Source organism: Scyliorhinus canicula, chromosome 5, assembly GCF_902713615.1.
Source record: "Scyliorhinus canicula chromosome 5, sScyCan1.1, whole genome shotgun sequence".
Taxonomy (NCBI): domain Eukaryota; kingdom Metazoa; phylum Chordata; class Chondrichthyes; order Carcharhiniformes; family Scyliorhinidae; genus Scyliorhinus; species Scyliorhinus canicula.
In genome coordinates, this window is record NC_052150.1 from 123660331 (window position 1) to 123685245 (window position 24915).

The following is a 24915-nucleotide window of genomic DNA, read 5'->3' on the forward strand; positions in this document are numbered from 1 at the left end:
GAATAGAAAATCTGACAACATTAAACTTGATGTATTATTTTGGAGTTATGCATCTGCTGCACTTAAGATGTTGACAAAATCATCACAGTTTCCTTTATCCTTCTTGGACATAATGTGAGAAAAAAGATCACTTATCCATTGGGCTAGGATTTGTGTTGGGCTGTTGGAGAAGGAATGGAAAGCGAGTGGACTGCTTGCTCCTGCCTCTGCCATTTAGATCGTCGCATGGCAAATTTATGACCATCAGCAGAGAATAGGCAAATTAGTGGTGCAAGGTGTGTCTCCGTGCTCATTAGGAATCAAGCCCGGAATGGCATTTGCTGCGAACAGGAAGGTGGTCATACAAATTTAAAAGCACCCTCCTCTTCTTTATCTTTCTTTATATCCTATCAAAGGCTCCAAAAATGTAATAAATGATGGTTAAAAAAAACACGCAGACAAAACCACCTTCGCCAACAGAATCGGCTGCTACATGCAGCAACAGTTCTGGTGGCAGGCCTTCTGCCCTTGTGTCGCCTGCTGTAATGAACTCCCAAACTCTTGCCTGAATAATGCAGCATTCAATGAAAATTTCCATACAGTTGGCTTTTAACAAACTTAATAGCTTATTCAGTGTGGATTTTAAAAATAGCGGATGGGTTTCGATTTACACTTCCCCTGACCTTGTGTATTGCCTGAGACTGGCATGACATATTTCGACCTGTTGTCATCACATTGTATTTTACTCTTGTGAAGGATTTGTGGACCTAAAATCCTGCAAATTGTTGCAGATTGTGCCACTGTTTTTGTTACTTAGAGGTACACATCTTTATTGTAGAGGTTTTAGTGGATATTTTTGATCCATATTTGGGCTTGGATGGGAACTTAAAAGGTTCTCTTCTCCTTCTTTCCAGGTTCGTGTTGGAGAAGTGGGTGGAAATACATTGGGATTCTATGGCTGTCAGTTTAGTCCAGATGGATCAATGATATTAGCTCATGCATTCCATGGAGCTCTTCACCTCTGGTCTCAAAACAAGTCTAAGAAGGTAAATCAGTTTGGAGTTATTCTTTGAAAATGGTGCACTTTCTAAAACAAATTTCTGTTCAGAATTTTTAATGTTAAAATGTGATTTATTTTTATGATAGCGATGGTTCGATCTGCAGTTGTATTTTGTGTTATATTTTTTAATAGGGATTGGGTTAGTTTCTTTTAAAGTACTTCTTAACAATTCATTCTTGGTATTTGGATTTCCTGGCTAATTGACTTTGAGAAGGTGGTGGTGGTGAGCTGCTTCTTGACGTGCTGCAGTCCACGTGATGTAGGTTCACCTGCAGTGCTGTTAGGGACGGAGTTCCAGAACTTTGTCAATGAAGGAATGGTGATATATTTCCAAGTCAAGGTGGTGAGTGGCTAGGAGCGGAATCTCCTGGTGGTGGTGTTCCCATGTATTTGCTGCCCTTGTCCATCTCGATGGTAGTGGTTGTGGGTTTAAAAGGTGTTGCCGAAGGAGCCTTGGTGTGTTCCTGCAGTTCATCAAAGTACTGTTGCATTCATCACAAGTCATCAAACATTGGAGTCTGAGTTGCTCGAATCTTAGAACAGAGCACTGAACCCGGGGTAAAGTGAAATAGGAGCCGGGACTTATGATTTTATTTTAAACTTCAGGCTGCCATCTGTTGTTTTTCTCGAATACCATTTGAACCTTTCAATGATATGCTTAATTATAATGAAACATCTTATTGAGGGACTTGGCTCATTGAGGTGAGATGTTATTTTTGGACATCAAACCCGATACTTGTAGTTCCAAGGAAATATTGGCAACTGTCATGTATGAACCTTTAATCCCAAGAAAGTGGGAGAGTGTGGTTTTAAACTGAAGCTTGAGGCTCTAATCCAAGAAATGCAGAAACCTGGACTAAAACGATGATTTGAAACTCAAGAAACCAGATACGGAATTTGTAACGTTCTGCAAAATAATCAACTATGTGTATCTGCAGGAGTTGCCAGTTCTGACCTTAAGATAACCCGAGTAGGCATGTGAAATATGTGTATTTTAAACAAAATACACATTTCTTAAGCTTTGGCAAATGCACAAAAGTTTTATTTTCTGAACTTCCAAGTGTTAGAAGTATAACTGCTTTGGAAGCAGTTGCAACTTGTGTGCCTGTCATTGAAACAAAACCAAGAATTTTGGCCAGCATTAAACCATCTTAGATTTCTGTAAGGTTGTTTCTCAAAGTGACTTCACTCTGAGATGCCATTTGGTTCAAGCTTCAAGAGTATTCTACCTCGATGTGCCAAAGCATTTCACATTGAATTAAATGCATTTGAAATGCAGTCATTACATATAGCAGCAAACCAATGCAGTCTTTTTGCTGAGATATTAAACCAAAGACCTGTTTGACATCTCGGGTGGATGTAACCGACTGTATGTGAAGGGAACTGGCTATTTCATCATTACAAAAACACACAGCTTGCAGAATTTGCAGTGGCAAAGCACAGAATTTGAAACATTCAAAAGCTAACTAAAGCCTATGCAACATTTTACTGATACTATAAACTGACCATTGTTCTAATGAATAGAACTACAAAGGTTATGCAGCCATACCACAATCTGATCAAGGTCACCATGACTACAGGAACCCACCATTGTTCAGATTATAGATAATAGTACAGTCAGCAATAAAACCAGTGAAAGCTAGAATTGATTGAAAGAATATATCACATTCCAATACACACAAACATCCAAAAATGCAACATATCCAAATATATGTTGCACATTGATGATTGACAACCAAATGCATTTGAAACCGATCCAAGCCAATCAGCACATTGCAGGGGTAGGGACAGATGGAGTCAGACTGATAACATTTTCCTTAAAGACATAGGTTCGGGCAGCCATTTTCCATCCAGGATCACTCTATACCTTGTACCTAATACTCGCTATCCTTATTTCGTATTTTCATATTTCCACTCTAACTCTTGAAGTTCGCACAAGCTGTTTTGCTTTGAGCAAGATCCATTACTGTATTTTTGAAAGTTAAATCTGTTGTAAATCATTAAGCCAATTATTTCTCTAAAAGTCTTTTGCTGGCAAGGGCTTTATTGAGAACATTTGATTTATAACGCAAGAAGATTTCAGTCTCTCAATTATAATCAATAGATACAATAAAAGATTTTTATTTCGCATCCGGGAAGTGTAACTTAAATTTCGAGTTGAGTTTTGAAGTGTATACGAGACTACACTTAAACCGCACGGTAGATTCCTACAATATGTTAATGTTCGCAGAAGAGCCAGCAAGTTCTTATGATATCTTGGTGAACATCTGCCCGCAATCAACATTGCTAACAATATAGATTTGGTTCGTCATTTAATGTCATTACTGTCTGTTGGACCTGGCTCTGTGCAAATTTAGTGGAGTGTTTCTCTACATTCTGACTTACTTTACGTTACGTCTACGGGGCACTTTCATTTCTTCCATCAAGCCCTACTTCTGCCATTGTAGTTAGAGGCTTTATAATTAGAGACTGCAAATTCTGCATTAATTAGTTTCAGACTGTGCTCTCTGAGGCCACAAGAAACAGCATTAAAGCAACAGGAGATTTACTAATTAGAACAGAGGAAATCATCAAAAATACAAAGCAAACCAGAATCTCAATGCATTCAGAAATAGCTTGTCATATCCGATTCACAAAAAGGTGCAGAGTTTAAGAGTTCTTCCTTTTTATTTCCTTTGTTCCCATTTATTTTGTTATTTTTGGTCCTTGAACCAGAATCAAAATGTGCCTTTAACCAGAAGAGTGCTTGCCAGGACATTGTGTTTCCAGGTTTTGTATTTTGGAGAGAAGAAACCATACTTTTTGGCACTGAATGGATCTTAAGAACCACGTTTGGAGGAACTTGGTTTGATTGGTTAACTGGCAATCGGTATGTTGGCCAGGGACATTGTTCTGCCTGACAACGGTCAGTGATTGGTTCCCCGCATGATGCTTTTAAAAAAAAATGTATTTTGTTACAAACATGTATCAAAGCAGGTTACAGCCAATACCAATAAACACCCCGGGAAACATACTTCCCAACAATCAACTGCACAGTTTGTACAGATCCCCCCCCCCCCCCCCCCCCCCCCCCCCCTCCCCATGCGATGAACAGCTCCTCAAACACGGTCACAAATATCCTCCACCTTTTCTCAAACTCCCCTGCTGAGCCCCTTAACTCATATTTTACCTTCTCCAACCACTGGGAGTCGCAGAGGTCACCCAACCATGCAGGTACCCCCGGTGACGATGCCGACCGCCACTCCAGCAAAATTTGCCGCCGTGCGATCAGAGAGGCAAAGGCCACGACATCAGCCTTCCTCTTTCCCTGCGTGATGCTTTCTGAGATAACTTAGTAGAAGTGTTTAGACGTTGGAAATGAAAGGAACTCTCTCCTGTTTGCTGAAGAGAAAGAACTGCTTTATTGTTATAAAACCAGTGATTGCCTGGCACATCTTTGCTGTAAACCTGAAATGGTTGAGTCTGCAGAAAAAGTAGACAACCTTGCCAGAGAAAACCATCTCAAGCTTAAAAGGAAGAAATACCAAAACAAAAGCCTGAATTTGAAAACGATATTAACTGGAAGTCATTCCAGTGCATCAAAAATCCATATCTATTTATTTTATTAATATTTTCTTCCCTCTCACTGTTGTTTGTGTGTATAGAGAGTGAGGTAATTGGGAAGGGGGAGTTAGGAAAGGGGTATTGGATAGTCAATTACATTTTGTCAGTTATAATAATCTTTATTGTCATAAGTAGGCTTACATTAACACTGCAATGAAGTTACTGTGAAAATCCCCTTGTCGCCACATTCCGGCGCCTGTTCGGGTACACAGAGGGAGAATTCAGAATGTCCAATTCACTGAACAGCACATCTTTCGAGACTTGTGGGAGGAAACCGGAACACCCGGAGGAAACCCACACAGACACAGGGAGAACGTGCAGACTCCACAAACAGTGACCCAAGCCGGGAATCAAACCTGGGACCCTGGTGCTGTGAAGCAACAGTGCTAACCACTGTGCTACCGTGATGCCATAAACCGAGTGAGCCTAAAATGATACTGTACATAATAAAAGGTGACTTGTGTTTTAAAACTACAATAACAAGAAAACTGGTGACTGCAGTTTATTGGGCTCAACCAAGAACCTTGGATATTTAAAAAAAAAAAATCAAATTTCACCTGTGTTTCACCGGGTCTAGTGGGGCTAGAATTCACCATGCATTAGCCCAGGAGGTCATGACAAGACATACCCTGACACCATTTACTTGCTTTACATCGTTAAAAAAAATTGCTGGATTTTATTATTTCATCTGGGCCATTGTCTCCTATAATAAAGAGTTCCTTTCAAAAAGAATGGGATCGAAGGCTATGGGGAGAAAGCAGGATTAGGCTATTGAGTTGGATGATAAGCCATGATCGTGATGAATGGCGGAGCAGGCTCGAAGAGCCAAAAGGCCTCCTCCTGCTCCGATCTTCCATGTATCTATGTAAAAATGGTGCCCCTTGTAACTGTTAAGGATCTTATTTCCAAAAATCCGTTGAGAATTTAACATATTTATCGAACTATCAGAATATGAAAGGTTTGTGGATGATGTGTGTTAATAATGGCCCCTATATTTAAGCGGAGGAAGCGAGGGAAGCTTGGAAATTCCTGAATGCTGAGGTCCTTGTGAATCTAATGCCAGAATCTCTCTTTTTTTTTACTTGTTTCCTGCCTGGCAACCAACTAGATTGTGGGGAAGGATGGATGGTTATTGATTTCTTACTGTTACATGAGTAGTGGGAATAATTTAAAGCAGCTATTACCCAAATGCAGCTTCTGATGTCACAGGCTCACCTTCCACTGTTATCCCTGCCACCACCACCACTAACCATTGGCAGCTGCTTCTGTGTCACATGCTTCATTTCTTTCCACATGTATCGCAGGCCAGGCTCTGCCTATCAAATCAGCCCACTGACAAATGGAAACTGTCTCGGCAGACAAAAAACGAGTGTTATTATTATAGATTGTATGCTCATATAATGTCTCTTATTTCCTAGTTCAGCAATTTTTTTCGCATTATTGCATACTAGAAAGTATTTTTAATCATAAAGGACATCATTTTCTGTTGTACAAAATCATAATTGAAAGGGATAAGTATGTATATTTAATATCAAGATATGTGTTCCCTGTGAGTAGTGGTTTCTGCTTAATCTGCATTTTCAGACTGATGCTTGTTTCAATTTCAAATGCTTTCAGGGAGAGTGGCGAGCAAACGTTGTGCTTTCTGGACATTTTGGTTCTGTACAAGACTTGATCTGGGATCCGAAAGGAGACTTTATCTTGAGTGTTGGCTCAGATCAAACAACTAGATTGTTTGCTCCTTGGAGAAAGTCAGGATATGAACAGGTAAGCAGTCTGACACTTAGCAGCATCAGATGTCGATGTGGTTAGAATGTCTGCGAAAAAGAAAGTCTGATTTTTACATTACTTTAAAAGGATATTCAATCAAGCTATCAATTTAAATGTATGTGTTTTTATTTGACAGTTTGGAATGTTGTCTTGTTTCATAGGAACAGTGTCTACAGAAGTAGACAATTCAGCCCTTTGAGCCCGCTCCGCCATTCAAACAGATCATGACTAATCTCTTCCTGGTCTTAATTCCACCTCTCTGCCTGTTCCCCATATCCCTTTAACCCGTTTTATTTATCAGAAATATATCTATCTCCTTCTTAAACCATTTAATAATTCAGACTATATCGCACTATAGGGCAGCGATTTCCACAAATTTACCACCCTCTGCTAGCAGTAGTTCCTCCTCATTTCAGTTTTAAATCTACTGCTTCTCAACTTATATCTGTGATCTCTCGTTCTAGACTATCCCACAAGGGGGATCATTTGACAAACAGTCATCCAGACTCGAAATGTTAGCTCCCTTTTCTCTCCACAGATGTTGTCAGAGCTGCTGAGATTGTCCAATATTTTCTGTTTTTGTTTCAGATTCCAGCATCCGCAGTAATTTGCTTTTACCATTTGGTCTACGTGTATTTTATCAATGCCACTTAGTATTTTATATACCTCGATCAGATCCCCTCTCATTCTTCTAAACTCCAGCGGGTATAACCCCAAACTGTTCAATCTCTCCTCATCTGTCAACCCTTTCATCCCCAGAATCAATCTGCTGAATCTCCACTGAACTGCCTCCAATGCCACCTCAACCTTCCTCAAATAAGGAGACCAAAACTGGACATAATACTCCAGATGTGGTCTCAACAACACCCTATACAGCTGCAGCACTCCGTCACTACTTTTATGCTCCAGTCCTTTTGCAATAAACCCTAAAATTCCATTTGGCTTTTTTATTACATGCTGTACCTACATACCAACTTTCTGGGATTGATGAACAAACATTTGACCAATAAACATAAAAAAATGCACATATCTAGAAACAGCTTGTACAAAATTGATTTATGTACATGTTTCTTGAATCTAATAGTAAAAGTGTGTGGACCCATTTCTACTAGTCTGTTAGAGCAGTACTGCAAAATTGTTGAGATCTATTCCTCCAACTGAAGGGAGGGAGACCGCGAGCAGGAAAGTCACTTGATTGCTTTTCCATATTTGTTGGCAATCATTTACAATATTGATAGGGTTCTGAAACCTGATGGCTTCCTTTTCCTACAGGTGTGAGAGTGATACCAGGCATAATTATTTCAAAACAAATTCCCAAACTGTTATTTTAAAGTTCCCTGTGTCTTATGTTTTGATTGGCTTGATGATTAAAATAAGACGTGATTAAGCACACTTTCTCTATTGCTTTATAAATAAAGCCATGGAATACAAAAGCAAGGATATTATGATGGTAGGGCCTCGACTGAGATATTGTGTCCAATTCTACATTTCTGGATTTGGAGGCTTTAGAGAAGGTACAGAAAGCATTTAGTAGGATAGTTTAGGGCTGAGTGACTCCAGTTGCCTGGATAGATCGGAGAAGCTGAGACTGCTTTTTTGAAAAGAGAAGGTTAACAGAAGACTTGACAGAATGTTCGCTATCATGAGGGGATCGAAACAGAATAGAACAGTGGGAAATTCTTCCCATTGTTGGAAGGATCATGAAGTAAAGAACACAGATTTAAGGTGATTAGCACAAAATGCATTGGTGGCAACATGATGGAAAGCTCTTTTACGCAATAAGTAGTTAGGATGTGAAATGCGCTACTTGAGATTCTGTTGTGGTTTTCAAAACAAAATTGGATAAACAACCGAAGAGAAAAAAAAAACATTGCTATTGGGAAAGGACAGGTGATTGGGATGAGCTGATGTGCACTTGCAGAAACCAACATGGACCCAACAGGCCAAAAGGCATCTTTTTACGCTGTAACTGTTTTGTGATTCCAAACTTCTTAACAACATATCCTTCTGTTTTCGGAGCAGCAAGTTGAAGTGGGTATTGTTTAATAGAATTGTGGGGGGCACCATTCATGCATTTCTGGACACTACGGACCACACAGCAACGCAGACCTCTGCCATCAGCCTTGGCAAAAGCTGTTGGGTTGAGATGCCTTTGAGGTTTCCCAAAGGCTTGCGGATTGTTTTGTCTTGCTGTTACACATCCCTGCAATTATCACTGTGTTAAAATTGACTTAACCACCCTCATTGTATATGTCTTCTCTCCAACCAGTCAAATCTGCAGTTGAAGCTATACCGATGAGTATGTATTCAACAAGCGCACGCATTTGAGTTTGTCAAAAATCTGCTAGTAATCATTCAAGTCTAAAGGATGTCAGCATTGGAAAATCAGAAAGAAAGTTGCACTTGGAATAATTTGTTAAATCCTGTCCCATTAGAGTCAGTACTGACAACCCTATTTCTAATATCATAAATGACTTAAATGCAGAGAACCAAATATAAGCTTGTTAAATAGCTGATCTCATAAAAAAATTAAAGAACCACAGAGACCAATATTGCAGGTATAAATTTGAATAAGGTTACAAGTGCTTAATTTAACCCTGATACATAATGCATCTGAGTCAAAAACATATAGGTTAAGTATGCAATGAATGCAGTTGGAATAGCTCTGGGAGCAATAGTAATTACACTGATTTTAATGTTTAATGTAGTGAAGCAGCTTTTTCAATAAAATCAGAATACGAGGATCACTAGCCAAAATAGTTGAATGAAAGTTGATAGAAATTTTGCCCGGTTTCTGTTCCTATACCTTTCCTGGAGAGAACAACTTGCTCAAAGTGTGCTCCTAACAAAATTAAATCCACTGTCTGGCCGCTTTCCATGACAGAAAAGCAACAAAGCTGAACAAAGCTTATCAAAGAGGGGTATGGGAGATTCAAGGCCCTTATCTCAAATGTATTTAAGAAACTCTTGAGGACCGTGCAAAAGGTATTGAGTAATGTTATTTGTAGAGATGATTTCAGAAGATGGGGGGGCCATATGACAGTGGAGTGGAGGAAATCAATTACAAGCAGCAGTGTGAAGTTGGAGGAGTGGAAGATGCAAACACAGATATATGGCTTGGGGGAAGATTTATTGGTGCTGATCAAAATAGGTGGACGACTTTGATTGGCCAGTTGTCCCTTTCTTTCCTTAACCTTTCTCATGTTCTTTTCACCCTTGCTGATGCAGACACTTTTTAGTCTCGTGCAGTTACTTAAGCGGAGATATGAGTAACTTTATCTTTTTTCATATAGGTGACCTGGCATGAAATAGCACGGCCACAGATCCATGGATTTGACATGCAGTGCTTAGCCATAATCGGTCGTTTTCAATTTGTGTCTGGTGCTGATGAGAAAGTTCTACGAGTCTTCACTGCCACCAGAAACTTTGTGGAAAATTTCAGTTCCATTACCTGTACCCCGCTTGAGGGCCTGCTCTCAAAGAGTGTAAGTACACTGAATACTGATTGTCACTTGGTAGTACAGAACTTGAATATTTCTGAAAAGAGAGATTATGTTGCTGAAACTTTTCATCTTGTACTCAGCAGAATAAATACAAGAATACCAAATTACAAACAATCACAACAATTTATACAACAGGATGGTTGGTAAGTCCACTCTGGCCGATTTCCCCGTTGCTTTCTCCATGGCAATGCCTCAGCCTATTCAAGACAGTCAGAACCATCCGAACTTTCCAATCTAAATTGATGGTTCCAGGCGCAGGGGAATTGCCCACAGGAAACTTGCACTTCTCATGCACTTCCCATGCAGTCCTTGAATGGGATTTCTGGGGTGGCGGATGGAGTTGGTGCCCCCCAATGCATCTTCTGGAGGACCAACCTGGTTTGATCCCCCAGAGATGGCATATTATAGGCCAAGAAATTGACTGAACAGGAAAAAAACAAATAGTTACTTGTTAGAAGAACACCGTCAAGGTAAATACTTAATGGAGTGCTCTAGGGATCAGGAGTGGGACCCCTACCAATGTTTCCTCCAAGTGGGGGAAACAGCATCTTGGGCTGTACAGTGCAGGTCGCTCACAAGTTTAAGATATCACACATGTATGGCTACACAAAAAACATTAAAGGTGCTGCACATTCAAGTAAACAGGCTTCACACAATGAACAACTTAGAGGGACATTGACTGCCACTTCTTTAAATTGCACCAATAGCTGAAGTTCAAAACTTCATTACAAATCAGTGTGTGGTGCCAAACATGGAGAGGCAGTGGATTAAGGTACCAGCTTGAGAAATAAAAATATTTAACAGCGCCAGGGACTGGGTTCGATTCCCGGCTTGGGTCACTATCTGTGCAGTCTACATGTTCTCTCCGTGGGTTTCCTACGATGCTCCGGTTTCCTCCCACAAGTCTCGAAAGACGTGCTTGTTAGGTGAATTGCACATTCTGAATTCTCCCTCAGTGTACCCGAACAGATGCTGGAATGTGGCGACGAGGGGATTTTCACAGTAACTTCATTGCAGTGTAACGTAAGCCTACTTGTGACACTAATAAAGATTGTTATTATTTGTAAAGAACGACAGATACAAATTAAGTACTGCATGTATGATGAAAATTGATCAGAGTAGCTAAGAATGAGTTTCCGAGAGGTGCTGCAGTGTTAGTGAACAAAATGCTAAGTAAGCCCAACTGTTGCAGAGCAGCAAAAGCAGGGAAAATAAAATTATGAAGGATAGCCAAAATAGTAGCGTAGAAGCCACAAGATAATTGTATTGACTATGTGCTGGTCAGATCACACTTTTAATACTATATCCAGTTCTGGTCAGTAAGACAAGAGCGAGAAATTCAAGTACTCCTCTCTCTGTTCTGTTCTTACATTCAATTGGCTTGTGATGCTGAGCTGAGATCATACCGAAGATCTAGGGGTATTATTGGTGCTTATCTGCCATGTGATATCATGAGTCTCTTGAGACTGAGGCAGTCCCCAACTCGGGTCTTACGAACATAAGACAAGGAGCAGGAGTAGGCCCATTGAATCTCCTCCACCATTTAAAAAGATCATGGCTGATCTGATAGTACCTTCAAATCTGCATCCTGCCTACCCCCGATAACCTTCCTTGCCAAGAATCTATCTAGTTCGGCCATAAAAATATTCAAAGACTCTGCTTCCACTGCCTTTTCAGGAAGAAAGATCCAAAGATCCACGACACTCGAGTGAAAAGATTTTGCCTTGTCTCCATTTTAAAAGGGCAACCCCTTATTTTTAAACAATAACCCCGAGTTCTAGATTCTCCCACAAGAGGAGAATCCCTTCAAAAGACCCCTCAAAAGACCCCTTTTATGTTTCAATCAAACCCTCTCTTACTCTTCTAAATTCCAGCGGATACAAGCCTAGCCTATCCAATCTTTCCATACAAGACAACCCGCATACTCCAGGGATTAGTCAGGTAAACGTTCTCCGAATCACTTCCAATGCATTTACGTCCTTCAGTAAACAAGGTGACCGATACTCTCCACAATAGTTTTAGCTCACTTGGCTCACTTTTAGCTGTTTAGCTCACTTGGCTAGAGAGCTGGTTTGTGATGCAGCCAATGCCAGATCACAGGTTCAATTCCCGTACCGGCTGAGGTTATTCAAGAAGGCCCTCCTTTGCAACCTTGCCACTCGCCTGAGGTGTAGTGATCCTCAGGTTAAATCACCACCAGTCAGCTTTCCCCCTCAAAGGGGAAAGCAGCCTATGGACATCTGAGGCTCTGGTGACTTTACACAATAGTCCAAATGTGGTCTCACTAGCGCCCTGTAGAACTGAAGCATAACTTCCCTACTTTAGTATTCAATTCCTCTCGCAATAAATTCTAACATTCGGTTAGCTTCAGGACCTTTGAGGTGTTAGTCATTGTTCGCTTTGAAATGGCTCAGAAATTTCTGGAAACCGGCATGTGACCAGCTGGAGTCACCTTGTCAGCTCAGCAATTGTCCATTTTGAAAAGTACAAAAAAATTAACTTATACAGTAGCTCAAATGACAAATATATATTTTCTTTAATGTCGCGACCGTGACATGCCTTCCCTTCTGAAATGAAATTAATTCTATTTAATTCTTTTTAAATTGACTGTCTGGGGCAGGAGATTTTCTGGGACCCTATTTAAAATAGGAAAGAAGGTTTCTGCCAGCCATGCCTCAGGCAAAGCCTTAACCTTCTTCTTTCTCACCTTAATACCCTGTTTTCTTTCTGGCTGTTTGGCTACAAGGGGCATCTCCCTCATTATTTCCTCCCCTGCTTGAAGACTTTCCTCCATTTCAGCTTGAGGATATTTGACAAATCTACTTTGGATTCTAGGAGCTTTCTCTGGACCTGGTTTAATTTTACTGGCCTTGAATTGGCCTTGCTACCTTCGAGCAGCTCTCGTCTGAGGTCTGCGGGGGCTATCCTACCCTTTTCAACTTAGCCAGGTTTCTTCCCTCTACAGATCTCTGCTTCTTAATCTTGCTTTCTTTCAAATTTTCTGGCCGAATCACAGACTTTGTAGTTCCAGGTAGCTTTTCTGGAGCCACCTTATTCCTGGCGTGTTCTTTCTGCAAGTTCTAGGAACGTTTTTCAGCCTTCTGCCACGCAGCAGAGTTTTGCTGAAATCAGTTGGGTTGCACTGCCTCTCTAAAGTGTTCTGACTTCTTACAATGCCTGGGACTTCGCCAAAACAGTTCCCTGCAATTTACCTATTTCCCTCATCTCTTTCGGAATTCCCTCTCTGTTTTTGGCAGGTCTAAAAGTCAAAGGCTGGCAACAACTTTGCTACCAGCCAAATCATTCCCAAGGTGGAAATCAATTCCGGTCACTGTCATTCTGGGGATGATCCCCACTGTCACCAGGGTCGCACTGTAGGTGTATCTGGTGGAGGGGAACTGACAGATATCTCCCTTCCACCCCACTGATCAATGTTTTGGCTTTCAATGGGAGTGGATTTAGATTTCCCTCTAACGTTAGGATTGAGTGGCCTCTGGTATTCGAAGTAGCACAATGGACTTGCTCCCACCTGATAGGCTGAATGTTGCCATTGCATCCCTGCAAGTGACCAGGCTCGCCGAGTGAGAATCACTGAAAGGAAAACTATATGCGTTCATCTGGCAGGGCAAGAGTATAAAGCACAGACATGAACCTGATGTGGGCTTCACTGTACAGAACTCTGTTACTGGAGGCATCCAAGGTCAGGGCATAAGTTGGATCTGATCATTCTCATTCTCAACGCGCTCGGATACCAAAGTATTGACTGTGATGCAGGTCACTGCCTGGTGTTCACCAGGGTGTGAATGCAACCTTTGACATTTTCCATTCATAGCAGAAATTTCATTCTTGTATCATCCATACTGTCCAGCTAGTTAGAAACCAACAGTCCATCGACTCCAACATCCCCGCACAGCTGCACCGTCTATAATGCAACACTCTGAACATATGGGAAATAAGAGCTCTAGGTCATCTTGTGGCATGGTTTGTTTCGGAACAAGGCATTAATACGTTAATGCCACAAAGGCCATGGTAGCAGAATAGATCAAGTGGTCTCTGGCCATTCTCATTTTTCCTTGTCAGGTAATTTAGGGTGGCGCGGTAGCACGGTGGTTAGCACTGTTGCTTCACAGCGCCAGGGGCCCATGTTCGATTCCCGGCTTGGGTCTGTGCGGAGTCTGCATGTTCTCCCTGTGTCTGCGTAGGTTTCCTCCAGGTGCTCCGGTTTCCTCCCACAACTCCCGATTTAATGTCAAGTAGTGATATGAGAGTGACTTCCCTTCACAAAAAGGCAGTATTTGACTTGGTGTGTAATCAAGGAGCCCTAGTAAAACTAGAAGCAATGGGAATCAGGGGGAAAACTTTCCACTGGTTGGAGTCGTACCTGCCACAAAGGGAGAGGTGTTAGGTGAATTGGACATTCTGAATTCTCCCTCTGTGTACCCGAACAGGCGCCGGAGTGTGACGACTAGGGGCTTTTCACAGTAACTTCATTGCAGTGTTAATGTAAGCCTACTTGTGACAATAAAGATTATTATGTCGTCGGAGGGCCATTACGTATGGTTCATGCCCACTATTGCATAGAAATCCCCCAATAAATCGGAATTTTATGACTTAGGGATTCTGCAGATAGCAGTGTCAAGCTCCTCATAAAACTGGTCTTTTACCCCTGTAGTTGTGCACAGCAGCGTTCAATGAAGAGTGTAGGAGGGCATACCGGATCAGCACTAAGCATACCTAAAATGAGGTTTCAACGTGGTGAAGCTGCAACACAGGATTACTTGCATGCCAGAAAGCCTAATCTGCATGCAATAGACCAACAGATCAGATTTAAACTCTGCAGTCCAGTTGTGAATTGTGGTGGACAAGTAAACAACTAATTGCAGGAGAAGGCTCTGCAAATATCTCAATTCCCAGTCATGGGGAGCCCAGCACATTAGTGCAAAGAAAAGACTGAAACATTTGAAACCATCTTCAGTCAGAAGTGCTGAGTGGATGGTCCATCCCAGCCTCCTCCAGTGGTCCACAGCATCACAGATGTCTGTCTTCAGCCAATTCGATTTGCTCCATATGATATCAAGAAACTGATGAAGGCACTGGATATTGCCGACAACATTCTAGCAATCATAGAAAATTTGTGCTCAAGAACCCGCTGCACCTCCAGCCAAGTTATTCCAGTACGATTAGAACACTAGCAATTACCCAACAATGTGTACAATTTCCCAGCCACGTCCAGTAGACAAAAAGCAGGACAAATCCAACCCAGCCAGTTACCGCTTCAGTCTTCTCTTGATCATCAGTAAAGTGACAGAATGGGTCTCCAACATTGTTATCAAGTGACATCTACTCAGAGATAACCGCTCATTAACCAAGTTTGGGTTATGCCAGGGCTACTCAGCTCCTGACCTCATTGCAGCCTTGGTCCAAGTCTGAACCAAAGATCTAATGTCAAGCAGTGATATGAGAGTGACTTCCCGTCACAAAAAGGCAGTATTTGACTTAGTGTGTAATCAAGGAGCCCTAGTAAAACTAGAAGCAATGGGAATCAGGGGGAAAACTTTCCACTGGTTGGAGTCGTACCTGCCACAAAGGGAGGGTTATGGATTTTGGAGGTCAATCATCTCCATTCTAGGACAACACTTCAAGTGTTCCTCAGAATAACATCCTAGGCCCAAACATCTTCACCTGCTTCATCTATGACTTTCCTTGCATCAGATGGACAGAAATGGGGATGTTCACTGATGATTGGACAATGCTCAGCACAATCTACTACAACTCAGATACTAAAGCAGTCCATGCCCAAGTGCAGCAAGACTTTGACGACATTTAGGCTTGGGCTGATAAGTAGCCAGTTACATTCACACCACACAAGTACTAAGCATTGGAGAATCCACTCATCTCATCTTGATATTCATTGACATGGGCATCGCTAAATCCCCCACTATCAATACCCTGGGGGTTATACTGACCAGAAACTGAACAGGATCATCCATATAAATATAGAGAATACAAGAGCAGGTCAGAGGCTGGGAATTCTTTGGAGACTAACTCACTTCCAGACTCCCCATATTTTCACAGTAACTTCATGTGTTAATGTAAGCCTACTTGTGACAATAATAAAGATTATTATTATTTTATAAGTACAAGTCAGAAGTGTAATAGAACACTCTGTACTTGCCTGGATAAATGCAGCTCCAACAAAACCCAAGCAGCTTGACACCGTCCAGGACAAAACAGTCCGTTTGATCGGCATCCCATCAACCACCTGCACACTGTGTGAAGTTATTGATTTTTATTTTTATGTTTTCATTGCAGGTAAATGATGATATTCCTGAAGGTGCTAGTGTACCTGCTTTAGGATTATCAAATAAGGCAGTATTTCAAGGTATTTTTCTCAGAAAATACTAACCTTTTTTAAGTTGCAACCCTGTTTGAAAATAATATGTTTTGGTGATATGGTATATTTGATTTATATAGTTTATATAAGCTACATTAGTAAGAATCTGTTTTATACAATGAAATCCCGATGAGTCAAACTCATATGACACAACATTTCAATTATGTTGAACTCATCAACCACTCCCGCCGAAATGATGGCCATGATGACAATTTAAAATGCTTGAATCTAATCTACATTGATCATAAGACATCCAAAAGACAAGTACCCTCTTTAACAAAAGACATCCATAAGACAAGTACCCTCTTTAACAAAAGCAGCAGGCTTAAATTCTCTGCTGAGAGCAGTTATCACTTTTAAATTAGCAAGTGATCTGAAAACATTCTTTTTCATGAACAGAGAAATCAAAATTACACCTTGTTTGGCTGGATGCAGATCCAACTCTGAAAACGAAACTAAAACACAGACACACACCAGCTTTTAGCTCAAAGTGAAAGTAAAAAGCCACAGACCAAAACCCAGCTCCACCCACACTCTGACATCACTGCAGCTATTTGATAAACACCCATTTCTTAAAGGTACTCTCACATGACAATACACAACCTGTTATAACCCCAATGGAGGTCCCAGGATCAGGACTATATCAGGATTTCCTGTGACCTTACCCTTAAGACAGGCAGGCCTTCTCCTTTAAGGGGGCGGGGTTTCCTCTTTACCAGCAGAGCTTCAGTTGTAATAAATGCTGGCCTGGCTGCAGATCGGGGAAGGAACCCTGAGGGGAGTGGAGGAGTATTGTAATTGTAAGGAAATAAACCTTGTTCTGTAATTTCTACTTTCGTTCTGCCTACTGTGGATTCAACACTGGCGATGAGGAGTCAGTGGCGCTGCCGTCAACACCGGTTGCTACAGGCCCGGCCCACCTCATCTAGGCTTCGGCAGGCTTTACTAGCAACTACCGAAATGCCACTCATAGGAAAGCTGGAACCTTTTGATGCAGGTACAGACAATTGGGTGCAATATATTGAACGCATGGACTATTTTTTTTCAAACTAATGAGATTACTGGCGATGCACGGAAAACTGATATTACTGACGGCTTGTGGCGGTCCCGCCTACAGTGTGATAAAGATCTTGATTCACCTGGACGCCCCAGATTCCCGGTCATTCGCTGCCCTGGTGACCCTAGTGGGGGAGCATTTCCACTCATCCTACACTGTTTCTGTTCCACATGGCTGCTCAGGCCCAAGCCGAGTCAGTGGATAACTTCCTGGCCCGCCTCCAGAAACTTGCTGAGACTTGCAAATCTGGAGTGACACTGAATGAAAGACTCAGGGACCGTTTGGTGTGTGGACTCCACGATACAGCCACGCAACCAAAATTACTAGCTGAGATTCACCTGGACCTGTAATGCACGGAGGTGATGGCTCTCTCCAGAGAAAGCACCGAATAAGGGGTCCAATGACTCCAGGGTCTTGACAGTGCTCAGTCTGAGACGCAATCACAAGCACCAATCATACTCAGACCCAAGGAGGCTGGCCCCTGACAACGGGACGGCCACCGGAGGAACACAGACGTCCGTAATAGAGGTCGGCGACACCGCCGGACCTTCTCCCCCGACCAGCAGGAACAGGAATATGACCACCAGCCAGCATGGACCACTACAGGCTGCAGGAACCAGAGAGCCAGGAGGCCCTGCGAGGATCTAACCGCCCGCCGACCCCCGAGGCACCAGCAACCCCCACGTGACAGGGCTCAGTACGTGGAAGATGCGGACAGCACCTACCAGCAGTTTTCTGCGTGGCTGCGCCAAGAGTATCCCCATCCAGATCTCCTTGCGGATTAATGGACTCCCGTTCTGCATGGAACTTGACACTGGGGAAGCAGTGTCAGTAGCCAGTCGTCGTACGCTTGACTGCATTCGATCTGGCCTTCTATTGCTGACCCTGTTGGACGCCAACGTGAGGTTGGCCACTTATACGCCGAATCACTGGCCGTAGCGGCTACTTCAATAGTTCCAATCAGGTACGGTCAACAGTCTGCAAACCTTCCTCTGGTGGTAGTCCACGGGAACAGTCCGAGCTTGTTGCAGCGTGACTGGCCACGCCACTTGCGGTTAGATTGACAGCGAGTGTGCCGCATGCACCCAGAGAGGCCTGAGGGAGTTCTATTGAGGCTTCCGTCGGTATTCTGGGATGGCTTGGGCACCATAAAAGGAGCTGTGGTCATCTGTGCTATTTCTGCACCCGACCTGTCTCGTATGCCTAACCAAGGTGGCCGCTGAGTTGGACCAGATGGGGAACTTGGACATCATCTGCCCGATACAATTCTCTGACTCGGCAGCGGCGTTCGTCCTGGTCATGAAACTGGATAGAACAGTACGCTTGTGTGGCGACTATAAAATAATGGTCAACCGTGTGTCTCAACTGGACCATATCCCAGTTCCCCAGATCGAGGACCTTTATGCGAATCTCAGTGGTGGTCGCACGTTTACGAAACTCGACATGAGTCACGCTAACCTCCAGTTGGTCCTGGCACCTGAGTCCAGATGCTTTGTAACCGTGAACATGCTTAGGGGGCCTTATGAATACACCCACCTTTGGGGTTTCTTCCACATGTGCGATATTCCAGTGAGTAATGGAGACCATCCCGTGAGGCCTGCCCCGCGTGGCGGTCTATCTCAATGATGTTCTGATCACAGGCCTGTCCCACCTACAAAACCTGGCTGAGCTGCTGGAGCATTTTGTTGGTGCCGGCGTCCGCTTCCGGAGGGAGAAATATATACTCAATGCCAAGTACCGTACCTCGGCTGCAGCGTAGACCGCCATGGCTTGCACCTAATGGAGGAGAAGATACAAGCAATTCGGCACACTCCTGTACCAGGTGGCCCAGGTGGGAATGGTAAACTACTATGGTGAGTTCCTCCCAAACGTGGCCACCACTTTAGCTCCCCTCCACCGTCTGTTGAGGAAGGGGCAATACTGAGAGTGGGGCCGAGAGTAGCAAGTTTCTTTCGCCGAGGTGAAAGAACAACACTCCTCGTCAAGACTGCTAACCCACTTCAACCCATCCTCTTGAACTGCGACGCTTCTCCGTACAGCATTGGGGCCGTACTGGCCCATGAAATGGACGATGGATTTGAACGTCCCATCGCCTTCGCCTCAAGAACATTAGCCAACGCAGAGAAACACTCTGCCCAGATCGAGAAGCAGAGTTTGGCTGTCGTATTCGGGGTCAGGAAATTCCATTAATATGTTTACGGGCAGCGTTTCACCATTCTCACGGACCACAAGCCCCTCCTAGGGCTCTTCATGGAGGATTGGGCGATTCCCCTCTTTGCTTCTGCTCGCATCTGGTGATGGGCATTGCTGCTCGCAGTGTATGACTATATGTTGGAGCACCGCTCCGGGACCAAGATTCCCCACACTGACGCGGTAAACTGATCATTGCCACCTTTCATTTTCTGGATTTGCTACTGGTCTTGTTTAACTTTTTGCTGTACTTTGCTCTGAACACAGAGGAAAACATGCTTGAACAGAACCCAGCTTTTCCTAGGAAGTTAAAAACACTAAATTGTAACATCCATTTTCCATGTTTACCCAATGGAAGTTACCAGCCTCTGTTTATCCCTGGAACTCCTGCGCTCTGTGTTATCCAAGGACCGGCACTCGCCCCGCTTACACCAGAAACACCCATATGCCACACTCTGAGTCAACTTTGATATTCAAGATCTGGCCTCTTTACTTTAGCTCAGATCCCCGTCTGGCCAGAGGGGTGGCCCATCACCATAACAGACCTATCTAAATTGTGATGAATAAACATTGATGTTCATTGATGGTTGCGAGTGCCTCCCCTGTTTTGATCCTGGAGTTCCTGCTGAGTACTCCAATTATTGTGGGGATTTTTCAAACACTATTCCGGAGGCAGAGATGTGTGCAATATCAAAGTTTACTTGAGCACATGCGGGGGAGAATTCCTCTCAAAGAATCAATGGTAACAGTAGCCATATTTATTCTCGCCCCTCGTGGGGCCATATTATTCCGGCTAACCTAATTGTCAATTGTAAATTTAAATCAACAGGTTAGAATTTCTGTCACCATATTATTCTGGCTAAACCAATTAATCTTAGCCCAATATTCATAACCTGATAATATCGAGATTTCAAACATATTACCGACACTACTTCAGTCTCATGCCAAATCCCTCTAAAACTATATCCAGTCTCACGCCAAATCCCACTAAAACCATTTCCAATGTATTGCACCTTCACAGTGCCAGTGGCAAAACAAATTTGTCTACCTCCATGGATGACAAGGGATTAAAGCATGAATCCGCCTCAACATACTTGGGAGTGACTTTAGATAGAACCCTGCCCTTCTGGGAAAATCTGAAGAAAACAGCAGCAAATGTCAAAACTAGAAACAATCTGTTAACCAAACTGCTGCCATAACGCAGCAAAGCTCAGTACTTGGCCTGTCATTACTCTGTAGCAGAGTACTGCGCACCTGTCTGGCAAAAGTCATGACACACACATCTTATTGACACTCGGTTGACTATAATAATGCACATAATTGGAATCCTCCGCTCAAAGCTCCTCCCCTGGCTTCCTGTTACCGCCGGCATTACCCGCTCACTAATCCGCCGATTGACAGAAACCCACAAGCTGGTTGAAACCATCCATGTTGCACCTCACTTACCACTCCATGCCTTCCATCTCGAATCCTCATATTGAGCACCCTTCCTGAGCAAGATCTACGAACAGACAACCTTTGGATTAAGGAATGGAAAACACACAAAAGTACAAAAAGGTTCCTTGCTACAACCCACATCTGTTGAATTGCAGGCTCTGAATTCCCATGGCGAGAGTGGTCCTTGCTAAACAAGTTCAGAACAGGCCAAGGCAACCTCCACCACCTCAGTACAAGCCCCTTATGCACTTGTGGAGAGAGACAAATGATGCTGCACACGCCAAGAAATGTCCTCTCCACAGACTAAGTGGTGGATTAATCACCTTAAAATCAGCAAAGGAGGAGACTGTCACTTGGCTTTGAGGACTTTCAGTCACTAAATAAATAAATAAAATTAATAGGACATTCTAAGACAGTTTCGTTCTCGCTGTGCTAATGTACAAAGGTAATAAAATGTTAAACTAGTGGAAGTTAATTGTGCAAGGTCTAAAAAGAAATGCCATCGAAGGTAAACAACAGTTTGAATTAAATCTATGAATACATTGTGGTTTGGCTTTGAAAATACAGCACAGTTCAATTTATTTGGTAGGTTAAATTAAACACAATATACCATTATAATCAAATACACCTAAACCAATTGAGGCTTTAAGGAAAGGCTGAATGTTGATGCCTAATTGGGTTATCTGACTTTCTCTGCATTCAGGAGATATAGCTGCCAATGCTCGTAAAATGGACCAAAGTGCAATGCCACTCAGTGCTGCTGACCAGTATCCTCAGACCTACTTTCAGCCAATCAACCTCACAGGTACCTGATTCTAAAAGTCTCCAGATTATCCCAGGAATTCATGGGGACTTCTAAATTTGCTAATATAGTCGGAGTTAGGATATTTCGCAACCATGTTGTCAAAATGTGGACATTTGTCCAGTCGTTCGCTGGAAACGGGATTCTCTGGTCCCGCCGCCAGCAGCGCACCTCCATCCGCAGGTTTCCCGGTGACACGGGATGGCTTCAATGGGAATTCCCATTGACATTGGCGGGAGCAGAGAATCTCACCACCAGCGAACAGCGTGCTGCCTTCCACTGCCGAAGAACATGTGGCTGGTAGGCCAGAGAATCCTGCCCACTGTCTATAAACATACATTTTTCAACATAGAACAGCACTAGATTTTTTGAAATATAATTTTCTTTGATGTTCAAAGTGGCTTATCCCAGAACTGTTCATAATACCAATAAAAACTTATGTCCTATTCCCAACCAGTTATATAAGAAGCTTCTTTGTGATGGTTGTAATGTAAACTTTTGCTGGCAGTCATTATTACATCTCCAGAACTGTAGTAAAAAAACTTTAATTATGTTTATTTGCTTGATCTGTCTTTTTCTTTCTGAGAAATCAACTCCCAAAACTGTTACAGTTATTGTACATGAAGTATATTGATCGTTATATTGTACCCGAATGAAAGATTTCTTTTCATGTGTGTGCAACAACTTACTTTTCCACAAAATAGAACAACAGAGATGTTATCAGACAAAACAGAAAGTTGAGGTATAATGACCGCAGCTACGGGGTTTAAAAAAGGACTTGGAGCTGGAGAGGCAGAACCTTTTAGGGAGGGAATTCCAGAACGTGGATCTAGATGGCTGAAGGCATCTGGTGAGGTGAAAGTGGAAATGTCAAAATGCCAGAGTCAGAGGAGAGGGTTTTGGGCTGAATGAGATTGCAGAGATAGGGATAGACAAGGCCATGAAACAATTTGGACACCAAGATCAGAATTTCAAATTTGTGTAACTGTACATCAGAAAAGCCTTGAATGGAGCTCGGTGTATAAGAGGATATGGGCAGCAATTTGTGACAAGTTCAGATTTATGGAAGATGGAGTATAAAATCCTAGTCAGGAGGGCATTCATTGTAATGGTTAGGTGCAGAAGTTGACATATGGGGGCAGCACGGTAGCATGGTGGTTAGCATAAATGCTTCACAGCTCCAGGGTCCCAGGTTGGGGTTTCCTCCGGGTGCTCCGGCTTCCTCCCACAGTCCAAAGATGTGCGGGTTAGGTGGATTGGCCATGCTAAATTGCCCGTAGTGTCCTAAAAAGTAAGGTTCGGGGGGGGGGGGGGTTGTTGGGTTACGGGTATAGGGTGTATACGTGGGTTTGAGTAGGGTGATCATTGCTCGGCACAACATCGAGGGCCGAAGGGCCTGTTCTGTGCTGTCCTGTTCTATGTATATAGCGGTGAATAAGGTGACCTGTAGATGATGAAGAGAAGGGGGCTAAGGACAGATGCTTGGCAGATTCCAGAGGTAACTGCCGAGGAAAGAGGAGTCTCTGCTGGATAATCAGAGAAGAATTCATGGAACTGGTTTTGAAAGTGAGGGGGCAGTATCTGAGAAAAGCAAACCATTTACAATGCAAGTTAGCCAGAAAGAGATGGTGAATAGTCAGCAATTTAGTGAAAATAGGTTCAAGTGGTTAGGTGCTCTCATTCAAGGTGGAGGTGAGGGATTTGTTGAGCAGTTTGTCAGTTCCAGAAATACTGTAGCAAATGAAGGACTAAAGACTAGATGGTTGACGTTTAGAAAGTGCCACTGTATGTTAAGTTTTTTTTGTAGGGATGAATAGAGAAGAAATCAAACAAGGTTAGAAAGGAGTAGGATGTTGTGCATGGTGTAATATCAAACAAATAAGTCAGATAAGACCTCATATGTGGGAGAAAGAGCAAGTGAGATGTTTAGGTTTGAAGGCTGACTAGTTGTGAGTATGGGTAGGAATTGATATAAGGAAGAAGTTCAGGGAGGACTTGAGGACAACAAATTCAGTGAAGAGAGGGCTAAGGAATCTGGGAGGAAGGTTCAAATGACAAAAGGTTAAGAGCATTGGTCAATGAGAATGTTAAAGGGGAGGGTGGGGGGAATCTAATGAGGTGCTTGAAGGAAAGAAAGAGGAATAGGGAGAGAAATCAAAATATGATTTAAGTCATGATGCCACAGTGCCACCACAGTAGTTCGAGTGAGCCAAGTTTGAGTCAAAACAAGGATCTGGATTCAGCCATCCAAGATGCTCTACAGGAACTCACGAAGGCTCCTTCAACAGCAGCATCCAAACCAGCAACCTCTTCCTTTGAGAAGAACAAGGACAGCAGATGCATGGAAAAACCACCACCTGCAAGTTCTCCTCCAAGCCACACACCGTCCTGACTTGGAAATATATCACCATTCGTTCACTGTTGCTGGGTCAAAACCCTGGAACTCCATCACAACACTGTGGGTGTACCTACATCACATGATCTTCAGGGGTTTAAGAGGTGGCTCACTACCACCTCAAGAACAATTAGGGATGTCCAATAAAACTGCTGGCCTAGCCAGCGACGTTCACATGCTGCCAAAGAATTATTTAAAAATACTATCACATTTGGCAAACGTTTTGTTTTCAACTGAATGGGTATTCTAGAGGGACATGAAAAGAGGGATTATGATTGTTGATCTTCTGGCAGTATCCAAGGTGACTCAGATGGCAGTGATTTGAATGCGAAAGAGGCTGGCGGTGTAAGCTTCCGCTGGTGTGCTGGTTCCAACTTGAGGATGGTGGGTGGAATCTAATGAGGTGTTTCAATGAGCACTTCAGAGAATGCTGAGAGAAGTGCAAAATGTATCTGTGAGGTCTTCCATGGGCTTTAAGTCTGGAGCAGTAGCAGAAGAATAATGATGGGTTGGAGTAAGTTTTGGAGGCAATATACCCAAAAGTAGAGAAATTTGAAGGTGGCATGACTGGGTGTCAAGAAGTGGAGGAAACACAAGAGAAGAACCAAAAGGTGGCTAAGTGAAAAAAGTAGGAGATAGACTAAACACCTGGACTGTCGAAGCAGAAAAATCCATACCTGTGTGTGGATGTGGAGGGAATTCTGATTTTTCATGAGTTGGTTTGT

The 24915-nt window shown here is 42.9% G+C and overlaps 1 protein-coding gene across 1 annotated transcript in view; it reads left to right on the plus strand.

Moving 5' to 3' along the window:
* Positions 1–24915, plus strand: part of elp2 (elongator acetyltransferase complex subunit 2) — a 176915-nt gene that overhangs the window by 85609 nt on the left and 66391 nt on the right. Inside the window, exons 11-15 of the mRNA XM_038797582.1 lie at positions 894–1025; positions 6260–6409; positions 9706–9897; positions 16228–16297; positions 21697–21798. Coding sequence (XP_038653510.1) covers positions 894–1025; positions 6260–6409; positions 9706–9897; positions 16228–16297; positions 21697–21798 — 646 coding nt within the window. The remainder of the gene's footprint in view (positions 1–893; positions 1026–6259; positions 6410–9705; positions 9898–16227; positions 16298–21696; positions 21799–24915) is intronic.